Source organism: Aspergillus affinis (assembly GCF_023601865.1).
Source record: "Aspergillus affinis strain CMG 70 chromosome Unknown NODE_57_length_199529_cov_86_754292, whole genome shotgun sequence".
NCBI lineage: Eukaryota > Fungi > Ascomycota > Eurotiomycetes > Eurotiales > Aspergillaceae > Aspergillus > Aspergillus affinis.
In genome coordinates, this window is record NW_026515838.1 from 119936 (window position 1) to 135666 (window position 15731).

At 52.7% G+C, this 15731-nt stretch overlaps 3 protein-coding genes across 3 annotated transcripts; all 3 read left to right on the forward strand.

The window, feature by feature from the left end:
* Window positions 1-1502: 1502 nt before the first annotated feature.
* KD926_008578 (putative CECR1 family adenosine deaminase) lies at window positions 1503-3330 on the forward strand (the record flags this gene model as incomplete). The annotated part of the gene is made up of 2 exons (XM_053101318.1): window positions 1503-1626; window positions 1718-3330. The coding sequence occupies 2 exons, from the start codon at window positions 1503-1505 to the stop codon at window positions 3328-3330; spliced, it is 1737 nt and encodes a 578-aa protein (XP_052955115.1).
* A 472-nt stretch (window positions 3331-3802) lies between these two features.
* Window positions 3803-4752, forward strand: KD926_008579 (ankyrin repeat domain-containing protein; the record flags this gene model as incomplete). The annotated part of the gene is made up of 2 exons (XM_053101319.1): window positions 3803-4191; window positions 4266-4752. The coding sequence occupies 2 exons, from the start codon at window positions 3803-3805 to the stop codon at window positions 4750-4752; spliced, it is 876 nt and encodes a 291-aa protein (XP_052955116.1).
* A 1036-nt stretch (window positions 4753-5788) lies between these two features.
* On the forward strand, window positions 5789-15618 carry atg2 (putative autophagy regulatory protein Atg2; the record flags this gene model as incomplete). Its single annotated transcript, XM_053101320.1, has 7 exons — window positions 5789-5950; window positions 6052-11340; window positions 11392-12321; window positions 13392-13627; window positions 13970-14532; window positions 14602-14672; window positions 14737-15618. 7 exons carry the CDS (start codon window positions 5789-5791, stop codon window positions 15616-15618), a joined length of 8133 nt encoding a protein of 2710 aa, XP_052955117.1.
* Between the last annotated feature and the right edge of the window lie 113 nt (window positions 15619-15731).

Sequence of the window (15731 nt, forward strand, 5' to 3'; positions counted from 1 at the left end):
CTCGCGATTCATTTGTTAAAGAAACCGGCGGGAGGTTACATCGGAATAACCGGCCTGGTTGGGAGCAATTGAACTCAGATCCGGTCTTCCTGGTGCGCTGCCAACCTCCTGGGGAAGGCGAATCCTTATCGGAGATGGATCGTGTCTGCTCTGCTGCCATGTGCTGCTGCTGAGCCTGGGATACTGATAGAAGAGTAGTCTAATTCTGCTAGTCTCGCTGGTATCTGGCAATCTGCCCACCCTTATCCACTCTGCTAACACAACGGCGTCCGAGGTTTCTTCGAAGCAGAGCCCACCCCGACGAAACACCCACCCGGAGGCGAGTGTTGGAACACCGCACAAGAAGAAAAAAAATATGATAAAATCCGGAAGAATAGCTCGGAAAAACTAAGAAAAGACAAAAGCCCCCGGCCAGCCAACGCCGACCGCCAAGAGTTGACGTCCTCGAGTGGGAAAATAGTGCCGACCCTAGCCGGACCATGGTGGTAGGATCGTACTAGTGGTGTGCCCTACAAGAGTACGCCTAGTCGTCTACAACCAGTGGCCATGCTCCATTCAACCGCCAAGCCGTAAGCAGGACACCTCGAATAATGCCAGGATCGAAGGGCTGCTTCATGATAAACAGTCGCTGTGACTGGCTGTGTGCCACGGAGAACTCCGATCCTGATACCCCCTGGCAGGACGTTCTTCCCCGGACATGTCCTGGGGCCTATCGTCCAGACAGTGCGGCCAAGATATCTAGCTCAAGCCACATCGGGCGTGGGTTGCATGATGCTACGTGATAAGCCTCTGTTCTCTTTCACTTTCAGATGGAGGAATGGATTATCCTCGGATATTTGGCTCGAGAGGGGGGGGGGGGGGGGGGCGGTTTTCTGCTAGCGAGGACGTGGTTGGCTTGGTATTCATTTAATAAACAGTAGGAAATGGAATGCTATCAACCCTCCCGACTTCTTGTCGCGGAACTCCGGAGGTCCACAAAGTATTAATTCGAAAAGGCTTCGCGATAGACGTTTTGCTTGCATCTCTCGGCCAACGAGGGAGTACACCGAATGAGGTGGTCGCTAAGTCAACGGGGTGTCCTGCCTAGTCCGGGGTAGGTATCTAAATGAGGACAAAATATATATCAGCGGAGTCTCGGTAGTGGTAGGCTCTTAGCTCCAGGCGAGTCCACTCCGGTGTTGTGGTGTGAAGGATTGTTTGTAATACCTAATGGAAGGGGCCAAGCAACAGCTCCCATCACCCATGTGATGCACCTGCCAATCCGGGGTGCTCTAATTAGTACCTTCCGAACCCGTTCACTTCCAGAAGGGATAAGGTTAAGATTGCGCCGGATGGGGCCATCGCCCATCAGAGGTTCCCCCCCCCCCCCCCCTGCCGTTCCCTGCCGCTCAGGGCGGGGTCAAGCTCTAGCCCATGCTTTCCCCCCGATCTTCTCTCCTAACCTTGCCTACTACTAGCTCGGTTTAATCGCTTGAACGGGTTACACCCTTAATATGGTCAAGATGGAATCCGCCGACGTCGAATGGGAACTTGAAGAGGGGATCCCCCAGGTCAACGACCCCTTCATCCAGCAATACCTCAAGGGTCGGACCTCTCTTATCGAGGAGGAGCAGAAGCAGCGTCATGGTGGGATCCTCCCCCCGGCTCGGATTTGCGCATCGAATTGAGATCAAGCACGACATCGCGTCCTCTCCCTGAACTAACTCCTTCGGTCCAGACTTTACCCTTCGAAAGTCCTTATCGCCCATAGCGAAGACAGCATGCAAGATCCTGTCCAAGATCCGCGACCGGGAGTTGATGCCCACAGGGCCCGCACCGTCGGACCCTCATACTAGCCATGCGTCGTCGGAAGAAACTCTACATCCCGGCGGTAGGTTGCACAACGCTAGGGATCGGATGGAGACTACCGAGCTCTGGAAGATCCTGCAGAGACTGCCCAAGGGCTCCTTTCTACATGCGCATTTAAATCTCATGTTTGATGCCGACTTTCTCGTCGATCAGGCTCTCGCGACGGAGGGCATCCACATAGTTGCGCCCGAAGCGCTCTCAACCCAATCACGCCGCGACGAAATCCCCTTCACTGTCCGTTATATCTCCAGCCCAGCGGGCGGATTGGATACTGGAACATCCTTATGGACTTCTTCTGGGAATTCTCGTTTCCTGGCGCCCGTCGGCCTACAATTGGCGGCCTCTTCGTTCCCCGACGGTGAAGAAGGGTTCCGTGACTGGTTGAAGAGTCGCTGCGTGCCGCTACGCGAGCCCTCCGTTTACACACATGATAATTCTGGACCTGCTGCGGTTTGGGATGCCTATCGCCGCTCGACGTCCGTTATTTCCTCTCTCCTCGGCTACGAGCCTATTTTGCGCGCGGGCCTACGCCGCCTGTTCGCCAAATTGGCCGCCGACGGGGTTAGGTATGCGGAACTACGGACTGAGTTTTTCCATCCCTTTTACAGGATAGGGTGTGCCGAGCCCGAAGAGGGGTTTACCGACTGGTGTAGAGTGTTTCAGGAAGAGCTTATGAGGTTCAAAAGTACGGGAGAAGGGCAATCATTCCATGGTGCTCGCGTGATTTGGACAGCTACGGGCGTCTCATCCAACAAAGACTTGGCAGAGAGCATGATGAACTGTATCATAGCCAAGCAAGATTTCCCGGACGTGATCTGCGGGTTTGACTTGGCAGCACAAGAAGGCCCCAAAGGACAGCTTGTGGATTTCGTCCCACTGATGTTTTGGTTCCGAAAGTTGTGTCTTGAGGAAGGAGTAGACATACCCTTCTTTTTCCACGCATCAGAATGCGATACACACGGGGAGAATCCCAGCCACAACCTTTTTGACGCCATCCTGCTGGGAGGTCGGAGAATAGGGGACGGGGTATCACTCTATGAACATCCTATGCTCATCGAGTTGATCAAGGAGAAGAAGATGTTGGTTGAGCGCTGTCCTATCTTCAACGGACGTCATCGACTGGCAGATCCGATCGGATCCAATTCTCTTCCCTTTCTTTTGTCCCGTGGAGTTCCCGTCTCGCTGGGCAGCGACCTCCAGGCCGCCCTCGGACACGGCTGGAATGGATTGACACCGGAGATTTGGCGGGCGCTCCAGGGCCCTGAACGTCTGGGGATTACAGACATTGCCATCTTGATCGAGAATTCCATCCGATGGAGCAGCTATGAAGATCAGCCGACAGCAGGATGGCTGACGGGAATTCGCGAGGGGGTTCTGGGCGAAGGGATAAAAGCATCCCGGTTGCAGGAGTGGTATGCGGACTTTGAGAAGTTCTGCGAGTGGGTGGCGCTCGAGTATGCAGAAGTTGATATTGATGATTGAATACTGAGTACTGAGTACTGACGATGGACAATTTTTACAAGCATAACACTAATAATGAGTCGAGGATATATAATTCAGAATGTAATAGAGCAGAATTCGGAAGTTCTTGTACCTATTCACCATTGGAGGGGTACCTCCGAAGGACCTTGCATACCTATGCTAATTTGGATCGAGTGAGGACAAATGTCAAACTCCCCGGCGCATGAGCATGCCCTGTTGTGACTATTTTTTGAGTTCGCTTTAACCCTTGTGAAGTACAAAGATTGACCTTCCTTGCCTGCCAGTAATTGGTTCGAACGACTTCTGAACGCAGCGCAAAACTGCCCTGCACTGCACAGCAAAGCCTCTAATCCAATCATTTGCCGCTAAGCGTCGATTGAAGTTCTCGACGAGCTCCCACAATAAATAATACCTCCCGCTTCATTGAACGCATCCAAGTAAATGTGACGGTAAGTTTCTCATCCAACCTGCCATGGACGACGTCCTGCCTCCACGAGAGTACCCTCCGGTCCAGCCGAGTGAATATCCTCAAATTCCAACTCGAACGCCACTAGCTACTTTTGAGAAAGTGCATGCTTCCTGCGTGAGTGGTGATATCCTAAAATTTCGAGAGATTCTGGACTCGCAAAGTTCGTCAGAGGAGGACTTTGATATCTGCGACTTCCATGCGATAATGATCGAAGTCATCAAGCTAGGTGATTCGCAGTTCATCAATGAGCTCCTTGATCGCGGCTTGCCCATGGATCCACTCTATGCATCGGCAGCCATGCAAGTCAATGGGACGGATGCTCTGGCGGTTTTCCTTCAAAACAGATGGAATATCAATCAGCCCATGAGCGAGCTGAAACCGCCCGTACTCGGGTAAGACCAGGCTCATCCCAACAATCTAAATCCATGTCATCAGTAGATAGATATCGTTATAACATTCTCTTTAGCTATGTTATTGCCGATGAGGAAATGACAGCTTGGCTCCTTGACCATGGAGCTGATCCCAATCGACAATGTGTTATTGATCTCACCCCACTTTCCCTTGCTGTCGAGAGCGCCCCGATATCAATCATCCAGCTCATGCTCAGTCGTGGCGGCGATGCTCGAAAAAGGCAACTCCTCCACCACGCAATGGAACGGCATGGGCATTCATATAACACTATTGCGGTCTTGAAACTCCTCATCAAAAACGGGGCAGATATCAATTCAACTATGTACGAGGACCATTATCCTTCTCGGGCGCTATTCCCCTTCATGGCTCTTGGAACGGCACTGCACAAAGCCGCTGAACTCGGCAAGGTGGATGTAGTTCACTATTTGGTCAGCGAGGGAGCCAACTTGAGTATTAAAGATGCACATGGTCGCACAGCCTTGGAGTATGTGCAGACGTTAAATCAGTGGGAGGTCGTTCAGGCGTTCGAGAAAGGAAATTAGCTTGTCTTTCGCGATGAAGGGGAGTTTGCTCCGTATAGAAAGTAGAAATACGCACAGCAACAGCACCTGCGCAGAGTGACACTAAACCCCAAACGGCGCGCTAAGCTGTTTTGCCATAAATAGAGTGCCTTTCACAATGCAGTGCACAATTACTCATCCACATACATAGTGCCCCTTGAGTCAGGTCGTCCCATGATGTTGAGTCTGGAATCTGAGCATCACAAGGACCAGCAGAGACGGGAGAATCTGCTTGATCAACAGGTCGTCTGTCTCTGGTATGTCACCTCCTGAACGCAGCGAGGCACAGCACGTCATGCGCTCTTACTAAGCGACGGTGGACGAAGGTATCACGAGACCGCCAAGTCCCGGTTATTCACCGGAACAAAGCAGCATTCAGCATTCCTGCGTGGAAAGCACGGCTTGGAGGAAGCTGCCCTTATTGATGAGTCCTCGAGCTGACTCGATCATTTATATTCCATATCAAATGGACGGGGCGATGTCTGCGGCGATCCAGACGATCAATCTGCGCTGACCCCATACGTGTTTAACCATCGCCCAACCGTGGTTGGCGTTGCCGACCTAGAACGTGTGGACTAGGAACATCTCTCGGGTGGGGTGGCCATCATAGACCGAGGAGTAAGTTGGGAACACCTCTGCTGTTGCTGCACTGGAGAATTTCCAGCAAGCGATAGCCTGGACGTAAGTGTGAGTTGGCATGGTGTGATTTGGGTTCCCCCAGTCTCCGCCTGACTATTTGCGGTTGATCCTCGCTATCTACGGAGTAGTTACCTTACGGTCTGCTAGTCCTAACTACTAGTAGTCTACCAACTTAGCGCTTCGATTCCCGAACGTCATCCTACCCGTTATCCGGCACATCAACCATCCCTCCGCGCCCTGGGGGACAACCATCGCTCTGAATCCAGGGCCTGCATTACAGCACATCCCTATCTCAGCAAGTCGTTTTCCTTATTATGATCTCTCCCCGATGACGCTTGCAATTTTCAAATGAGCCCCGGTCGGCTCTTCATGCCCAAACATGGCTTACTTCCTACCCTCATTCTTCCAGAAGCGGTTGCTCCGATATGCCTTGTCTCGTCTGGAGTTCGTCGACACCGAAGCCCTAGATCTCGACAGCCTCGGCATTCGCTGGGGCCAACGGAGCACCGTCGAGTTACGGGATATAGGCTTGAGGCTTGAGGTGCGTAAGAAAGTGACAATCTCCCCTCGGGGTGGGCTCGCAGCTGGCTGCCCTGGTGGTTGAACTTGGCTAACATTCTCGTCTTCTCTCGCTCGTCACAGAAATTAGCCTCATTCCTCCATCTGCCTCCCTCCAGTGAACTCCTTAGCGCCCGCGTTCGGTACCTTCAAATCACAGTCCCTGCCGATTTCTACAGCAGTGGGATCATCTGCCAAGCAAGCGGGATCGACGTGCATCTTAGACTCCCGTCGGAAGAGACCTGTCACGGCGAGTCGACGGAGCAGGGAAAGTCGCCTTCAGCGGGCGATCATGACCTCTCGCTTGACCCGATTCTTCCAAACCCGACCGATCTTGCACAGTCATTCCTCGAAGCCGAGCCGAAAGAAGAGAAAGAGGAACTACAAGCTGCCATCTCATCTCGATCTCAAGTACTACAGCATCCGTCGTCCTCCTTTAGCAGCGACGATGAAGACGAGCTTGGTCTGGGTAGTGAGGGTGTCTCACTCCCTAGTTTTGTTGCGGGTTTCATAAAGGGCGTTGTCGAGCGCCTCCAGGTTCAGATTGATGATATCTCGGTGCGAGTAGAGCTGGAAACGAAGCAGGAGGGTCCTCTGAAGAGACAACCAGAGGAAAAGCCAGACTCAATAACCGGGCTCTTGAGCATTCGTCAAATCAAGGTGAATGCGGTGTCCGCGTCCTCTGGCTCCGATGAAGCTCTGTCTTGTACGGGGAAACGATTGGTCTCCCTCTCTGACCTTAACCTCGCTTTAATCTCTGAACCCATAGTTTTCTCGAATTATGCTCGCTTTACCGAACCTCCTATGTCACCGTCTACCCCCGTACAGCCAAAATCAAGCTGGTCGCCTAGTCGAGCCCCTTCGCCGTCTCCTGCGGTGCCGTCCTCTTCAAATTCCACCCTTGACCTCTCGCGATCGACCATCCTTGACCAATCACCGCAAGAGTTTGCAATTTCTCGAATGGAAGACCGTGGTGATGCTCCTGAATTGGAAGGTTCCGTTTACACGTACGATGGCCGATTTTCAGATGCCGATACGGAGGAAAATCGAAGTTATGGCTACCTCGAAGATTCCCAAAATCTATCCGACGATGATAAACTTCTCGACAATCCCGCCTACCTGGACTCTGTTATCAACTCTCAGTTCCAGGATGATGATCTCGAGGGCTCGGGTAATTTGCACCTGCCCCCCAACATTAGCCATGATTCCAGTCGCGGAGAAACACCTCGTCGCCAGAGTCCGGACCTGAGCCCTACTGGGTCTGCGTCCCAACATAGCTCAGGCAGAAAAGCGCTGGTTCCCTTCGGGCAGCAACCGGAACACCATGGTGGTGTATCCCTAAGCGGCAGTGATCATTATCAGTTAGAAGGCCTGGGCGCCCAGAAAGCGCTACCCGAAGTCGCCTTTGAGGACGCGCCGTCAAATTACCATGAGGAAGCGCCTCGCTTCTCTGGCCCTCCTTCAGAAGCAGATAGTACGGATTCGGCTTCCGGCTCTTTTCACGATGCCGATCTTTCAGAGTCGAAACTGTTCTCGAACGAAGAGGCCCAAAGTATGTATATGAGCGCTATCAGCCAAGGTTCGACCACAAGAAGTTTCATGCCCAATATTCCGGGGGCTTGGGATTCTCCCGAATCAACAACACAACACCCATTCCACACTTCCGGGGATCATGGGCAAACGGGCTACGATAACGATGACCAGGATGACGCGGCGGCGGCGACCCCCAAGCTTACTGCTCACGTCTTACCATCATTACCACAAGAGCACTCACTTGACGAGAACTCAAGGGCGCCTTCTGAGACGGCAGAACAAGATTCCATGAGATCTTCTCAAGGACTGAATAAGCCTGCAGAGATGGCAAAGAAATTCTTTAGCGTTGACAAGATACTGATATGGATTCCCTCAACTACCGAGGACGACGAATTGTCAGATCTGGACAGGACAGGTGACAATTTGAAGCAATCGACTGCTCGCGTGCGAGGTCATGGAACCGAGGATGATCTTCTCGCCTCCAGGGCTCATACTTCATTACGGTCCCGTGGCGACTCTATCGGTTCGTCCTTTCACTCCGAAATTGCCGAGTCAAGGTACCCACAACGAGCAGAGAGAGATGAACGAGAGTTCGGGTCTAGCGGTGAACGGGACGAAATAGCAGTTGAGATATTCTCGGCAGAGCTACAGTTCGATATCGCCATCGGATGGCTGGTCGTGAAATTTGGTCAAAGGGTCCTCCACGCATTCGGCCAGGATGACAGCGCAGCTCCTGCAAAGAAGCAGACAAAGGATGAGGCGCAGGGCGTGCAGGGCCGACAAGCTCTCCGACTTGCGCTGCAGAAGCTATCCATTAAATTCGTCGGACACGTACCAGGACACGCATACCCTTGTGAAGAGTCCCAATTGCATTCTCCCACATTCTTCAGTCTTCTCCGTGAAGATATTGTGCTTCAAACCACTGCTTCTGGGCTGAAAGCGCATTACTCCACGGAAAAAGACAAAGCAAAATTGCGCTTAGATGTCACCAAATTCACACTCGGATTTGCATCTGAGGATCTGCTTTCGTTCAGTGAAGATCTGAAAATGCGCGAATCCACACGCGATGTCTTTTCACCCACGCATGGCGACCTAAGCATTTCTTTGAGCAAGTCTTCTGATTCGGCGCATGTCAATATCACAACCCTCCCCCTCCTACTCAATGTCAATGTTCAACGCTTGGAAGAGGTTGTAGACTGGTTCGGTGGGCTGAGCACTATTCTGGATCTTGGAAGCTCAATCTCATCGATGTCAGCTACAAAGGTCTCGAAAAAGCCCACGCCAAAACGAGCTCGCGGTGTGCGATTTGAAGCCTCATCTCCCCCGCTCCCGGAGGTGTCTCCGAATGACTCGGTGCCGTGGAAGGTTAATGCTCGCGTGGGTGGAGTCGCCGTTGATGTCGCCGGAGAAACACATTACCTGAAGCTAAGATCTACGGCTGTGAAACTCATTAGTAGATCCGAGGGTATTGCCGTGCAAATCGACAAAGCCAAGTTAAGTGGACCGCTGCAACTTGAAGACACGAAGGATGCGCCTGCTAAAGTCAACCTGAATAACATTCGGGTCGAGTACCTATATGCGCCCAAGGAGACAGACCTAGATCGTCTTCTTTCATTGATCACGCCTTCCAAAGACAAATACGACGAAGATGACGACATTATGCTAGACACTCTCTTCCGGCAGCGGAGACAAGGTTCCGTACTCCGCACCACAGTTGGCGGCATAAAGGCAGTGATAACGCGCACGAATGACCTGGAAGCCTTCGTTCAACTTGGAGAGGAGCTAGGTAGACTATCTACTGTCGCCAAGTACCTTCCCGAAGATGACCGACCTGGACTATTGACCCTCACGTTGATTCGAGACCTTGAGGTTCAAGTACATGTGGGAGGCAAAGTTGGGGAAATGACCGCGCGCTTGGAAAACGCCGAAGCCGCCTATATCAGCATCCCTTCGCTTATAGCTGCCAAGGTTGGATCAATGACAGTTTTCAGAAATGGCGACGAGGAGCTGCTAGGAGAAGGCTTACCTCCAAATATGGGTCAAAGCTCAGTATCTCAGACCGAGCACCCGGTATTGATGGCGCGATTCATTGCCGATGAGATGGAGCCTACGTTCAAAGTCAAACTCCATAATATACGTGTGGAATACACGCTATCGTCGATCGTCGCATTCCTCGGGCTCAGCGAAGAAATGACCACAGGCGATGTTGCTGCCAACATGGCGAACTCGCTGGCCAATCTCGCAGAGTTGCAGTCTCCCCATCGCTATGATAAACAAAAAGTGAATGAGGAGACCCCTAAAACCCCCTCAAAGCCCACCAAGCTGGCGGTCGGTTTACGGGACTGTGTTGTCGGTCTAAATCCCCGGGGCACTGCCGCCAAAGGTCTGGTGGTACTCACGAACGCTAATTTCTCCGGCACTATTCATGATGATACCGCCTCGGAAGCCACATTAGATCTTCGCAAAGCGTCGATTATGATCATAGACGACAGGAAGAATGTCGGGCTTGCTGATACGCATAGCCGGAGGGGCTCTGGTCTGCAGAGTGATCAAGTTCAAACCCTCATCGATCTAGGGTACGTGTCTGTATGCTCTATATCCTCCGCGACGGCTACTCTGAAAATCGTGCGACTCAGCGACGACGGCACCAAGTCGCTTGACGTGGAGCTCAGGGACGACCTGCTCATTCTGGAAACCTGCGCGGACTCAACGCAAACACTCATCAGCATCGTCAATGGTTTACAGCCTCCAACCCCCCCTAGCGTAGCTGTTAAATACCGGACCGAGGTCCTTCCGATCCAGGACATGCTAGCATCGTTCTCTGGAGATGCGTTTACGATGGACCCGATTCTAGAAGCCGAAGAGACTTCAGAATCAGATGATCGTCCTCATTCGACTGAACAAAGTCACAGTGGAGCAGACCCTATCGAGGATGAGCTTGAGTACGTGAGCGACTTTTATCCCGTGAAACCAGCTCCGGAGCCTGGCTCTTCGCACGAGGGCATGGGATCGTCGAATGAATTACTCGACAGTTTCCACTCGCAGTACTACGTATCCTCGAGTGTCTCGGACCTTGAATTCCGGGAGGACCACTTTGCCCAGCAGTCTGCGGTCGGAGGCACGGCCCACAGATGGGACTCAGCTGAAAATACGTACGGGCTATCGGACGACAATAAACTCCAGAGAAGCCCTCTGAGAATCAGGGTCCGTGACGCCCACGTGATATGGAATCTTTTCGATGGCTATGACTGGCAGCGAACGAGGGATACCATCTCGAAGGCTGTGAAGGACGTGGAGAAGAAGGCAACAGAACGGCGGGCCCGGACCGGGTCTCGTGCATCCCCTGGTTTTGAAGAGGAAGAAGAGTCTGTCATTGGTGACTGCTTGTTCAACTCTATCTACATCGGTATCCCGGCCAACAAGGACCCTCGAGAGCTCCGCGGCGATATCAATCGCAACATCGATGATCTTATCAGCGAGACTGGAAGCTATGCAACCGCTACTACGGTCACCGGAGCCACAGCGCGACAAGGGCAACCGACATCGCGAAGAAAGCTGCGGCTTTCGCGAAGCAAGTATCACAAGATGACCTTTGAACTCAAAGGGATTTGCGCAGATCTTGTCGTTTTCCCGCCCGACTCAGGAGAGACGCAAAGCTCATTGGATGTTCGCGTCAAGGACTTGGAGATCTTTGACCATGTACCGACATCGACCTGGAAGAAATTTGCCACTTACATGCACGAGGTGGGTGAAAAGGAGAGCGGGACCAGTATGATACACCTGGAAATCTTGACCGTGCGGCCGGTCCCCGAGTTAGCTGCGGCTGAGATCGTTCTCAAGGTAAGCAAGCCCGAAAGCCTCGTATACGGATTATCTGACATTTTCTTATAGGCCACCATCCTTCCGCTTCGGCTACATGTTGATCAAGATGCGTTGGACTTTATATGCCGGTTCTTTGAATTCCGCGACGACTCCGCCCCAGCTCCCAGCGCCCCTGAGGACATACCCTTTTTGCAGCGGGTCGAGATCAATGCGGTCCCTGTCAGGCTCGATTTCAAACCGAAGCGGGTTGATTATGCAGGTCTTCAGTCAGGTCGCACAACCGAGTTCATGAACTTTTTTGTTCTGGACGGGGCTGACATGGTCATGCGACATGTTATCATCTACGGGGTGTCCGGATTTGATAAGCTCGGACAGACGCTCAATGATATCTGGATGCCTGATATCAAGCGGAACCAGCTGCCGGGCGTGATCGCGGGGCTGGCTCCCATCCGGTCTCTCGTGAATGTCGGCGGAGGCGTGAAGGACCTGGTGGTCGTGCCGATGCGCGAATACCGAAAGGACGGTCGAATTGTGCGTAGCATTCAGAAGGGCGCCGTGTCCTTTGCGAAAACCACCTCTAATGAATTGGTGAAGTTGGGGGCTAAACTCGCCATCGGCACGCAAACCGTCCTACAAGGCGCCGAAGATCTTCTGACCACCCCAAGAGCACCGCTGACGGCCCCCGAGGATGACATGATCGACGAAGAGGAGGCGAAGAAGATCTCGCTGTATGCCGACCAACCGGTGGGCGTGGTCCAGGGCCTCCGGGGCGCCTTCAAGGGGCTGGAGCGCGATCTGCTTCTGACCCGCGACGCTATCGTGGCTGTTCCCGGGGAAGTAGTGGAGAGTGGCAGCGCCAAGGCCGCCGCGAAGGCCGTCTGGAAACGAGCTCCTACCGTTGTGCTGCGACCTGCGATCGGAGTGTCCAAGGCTGTGGGACAGACCCTGCTGGGGGCTGGAAATACCTTGGATCCCAGCAATCGACGAAAGATGGAAGACGTGAGTTGTTCTGCTGTACCTTGTTTTTCTAGGACCCTGGTTCCATTGCATTGCTAACGTGTCGATTCGCCTTGCCAGAAATACAAACGCCATTGAGTGATTCATTCTTAGCGGTGCAGGCGTACAACTATTACTATACCATTTGGGGTTGCATTCTTTTTCCTTTCTATTGTTTTTGTTTTTCTTTTTTTGACCCTTTCATTGTTCCTGTTTCTTACATTCATGGGTTACAGGACGTAGCCCGGTATATAATCTTGCGGAACGACAAGGCAGGCAGAGAGGGAGGGAGGGACCTGGTATTTACATACGCAGGACCGCCCTGGCAATTACCTGGCTCATGATGATGATGTGAACGACCTGAAGTTATCTTTTTTCTTATATTGCTTTCTTATTAATTTCTTTTCTGACCCATATGAGCAGCTTGTTGTTTTGGACGTGGAAAGAGAGAAGGAGGAGGAATTGGGATGAGTTGATATTATTTGATTTGTTGATTGACGAAAAGGAGAGATTCTTGGAGATTCTTGGGCGATGAACTTGCAGATAGACAGAATGGAAATGAGAACGACAATGTTATAATTCACCACAAGGAAAGAAAAGAAAAGGAGGCGTGATGATGTGGGATGGCTCCAAGGATACGGACTCTTCAGCCTCGTCTTACTTAGTCCCGATACTCGTAGGGAGTAGGGAGGACAGCGTACAGGCAGGGGTCGTGGACACAGGAGGGAGGTCAGCTGACCAGGGCTATTGTACCTGTCCTCCCGATACGTCGCCCCTTCGTCTCTACTCGTCCCCGAACAACAGACTGCGTTACACCAGAACACCACAACACCAGAGCAGCAGAAGGGAGGGAGGGCCTGAGAACCTGACTGGACTGGGTGGATGGACGATGAAACACAGGTAAGGGATCTGTCTAGTCAGCTCGGACCACTCCCCAAGGCTAAGCATGGGAGGTATAGACGGGCGAAGCGTATTGCCACTGCCCGTCCAGCGCGCGTGTCGATGAAACAAGCCAAAAATGACTGAGAAATTCAAATTAAGAAATGTGTCAGACCGGATTTCTGATTGGCCAGACTGTTTCCCTGGGACAAAGCCAATCAGCAGACGCACAGCCGACTCTCAGGGACGATCGACTGTCTTCGGTGCCCAACATTGCTCTCGGTCGTCCATCTGATACTCGTCTCTCGTCCTCGTCAACCGTCCGAGACTACGAACTACCTCTGAGGATCCACCCGGCGACGTCCTTCAAGATGAACCGTGGCCGTGCGACTGATTGGTTGCCAGAGATGCACGTCACCGGCCATCCAGCGTAATGTGACATATCCATCTGGTCGGTCCCTTTTTTTTTTTTTTTTTTTTTCTTTTTCGTTCGGCTTGATCTTTGACTTTTATTTTTATTTGTGTCCTTCTGGTTTTCTGGTCGCGACGGATTTTGGCTGGCTTTATTATCTTCCGGTATGAACTCGTCGTTCTCACATTGTTGTTTACGTTATTTTCTTCCGACTGACTGCGTGTCTTAGAGATAAGATGCTCTTGTAAATTGGTGGTCAAAGACACTGCGCTATTTAGAGGTCACGCAGAGTCTCCATCACCATCGGGTTCCCGCTTTGTTTGCAATCCGTCGTCGGGGTCGTCTTTGATCTCGATATAGTCCTTCCTTTATTCATTCCCCATTGTTTCGCTCGTTGATTGTCTGGGTGATCCATGCATTGTCCGTCGATCTCAAACAACGGCTCTACATCACCCCCCTCATCATGGATCTCAAAGACTACGTCAGTCATGAGCCCTTCCATCTTCAACCCATGGACGCCATCTCGGCCTGTTCCCCATCTCCCATCTCCCTCCCCCTGCTCTCGCACACGCAAACGCAGTCGCAGTCGCAATTCCCCTCTCAGGACCACCCCGATCCCGCTCTGCAGCCCTCATCCCTCAACCACGTCATAAACAACCTCTACCCGGAGCCCGGCGCCTTGACACTGCACAATTATCGCAGGTACATGGCGCACGGCGGCTCGTCGACTTCTGTTGACGGACATGACTTCAAGAGGCTGCGTCGGAAAAACGCAGCCTTGAATCTGAATCAACCGTCTGATCTTCCGCATTCTGTCTCGCCCTACTCGGTGTCCTCGGCGTCGAGTCCGCCGCCGCTGTCGCCTTCGTCGTCGCCCAGTGCGGTTAGCGACTTGGGCGCGGAGAGCTTGCGCGGGTATCTCTGTAAGATTTCTTTCTCTCTTTCATACGTGGAAATGATGAGAGTATGCTAATTGGAAACTTCTCATCTAGTATCATCAACTCCAATGGACTTGGTTTCATACGAGCGTCCCGGGCACAGGTTGAATTCGTATAAGATCTTGGTATGTACCTACTCATGTATCTGACAAACATGAAGAAACCAAATAGCTAATAAGAACTTGACAGGATACCTTTCGCGACAGACTCGAAAGCTACCCCGACCCAAACCCGACACCCTCGATCCGCGGTCACAGCAAGACCTACTCCGACTCCGCGCTGCTTAACGTCGCCCGAGATGTCGACTCGACCGTCGTCAGCCACAACGGGGCCTCGTTCGAGATCCTGAACCCCCATGAATCGCTGCGCTTTGCGCGCATCGTCTCCTACATCGAAGATGTGGACACGTACTCGTCCCCTGGATCGTCCGGGCACGGTCACCAACGGGACTCGTACATATCCGACGACGCCATTCCTATAATCGATACATCATTTCTAGGCGATGACGACCGTCTCTATCCCTACCCCGTGGGAGACGACACCTACAGGGAAGACGACATCACCGCCACCACCACGACGCATGTCCACCGCGCCCATCACGACCTCGTCGGCGACTCGCCGCATCACCCAATGCCGTCTATATCCGAGCGCTTGGAAGAGAACGACGGCGAGGAGATCTCCTCGCCCGATGAACTCCACCGGACCCCTTACTACCCGCCCCCCTCTCACACTCACTCCCGCTCCTACTCGTCTCACTTCCACCGCGGTTCCCGCCTCTGGACCCCTCGATCCTTCGACTCCGATCTCGGCGAACCCGGCTCCCCTGTCTACGAACACGAGCCCGATACCTTCCACTCTTTCTGGTCGAAACACCACCTCCACCACATTCCCCAATCCACCACCCCGACTCCCCGCCTCCGCGAGGACATCCACATCCACGTCCAACCGCGTTCGTCCACCCCGAGGAAAGGGAGCCAGGACGCGGGCAAAACAGGCCCGTTGAAACGACTATGCGGCATTGCGATGGCGTTGCGCAGGAAGCGATTCTGGGGTAAAGATGGGGAGAAGTAGAGAGATATCTTCTTCTTCTTCTTTATCTACTTATTTAGTCTTTGTCTCTCTGTCCCCCGCTTCCTCCATCTAGATACTCATCCACCACCCCTCCTTTTATCTCCCTGCTTTCG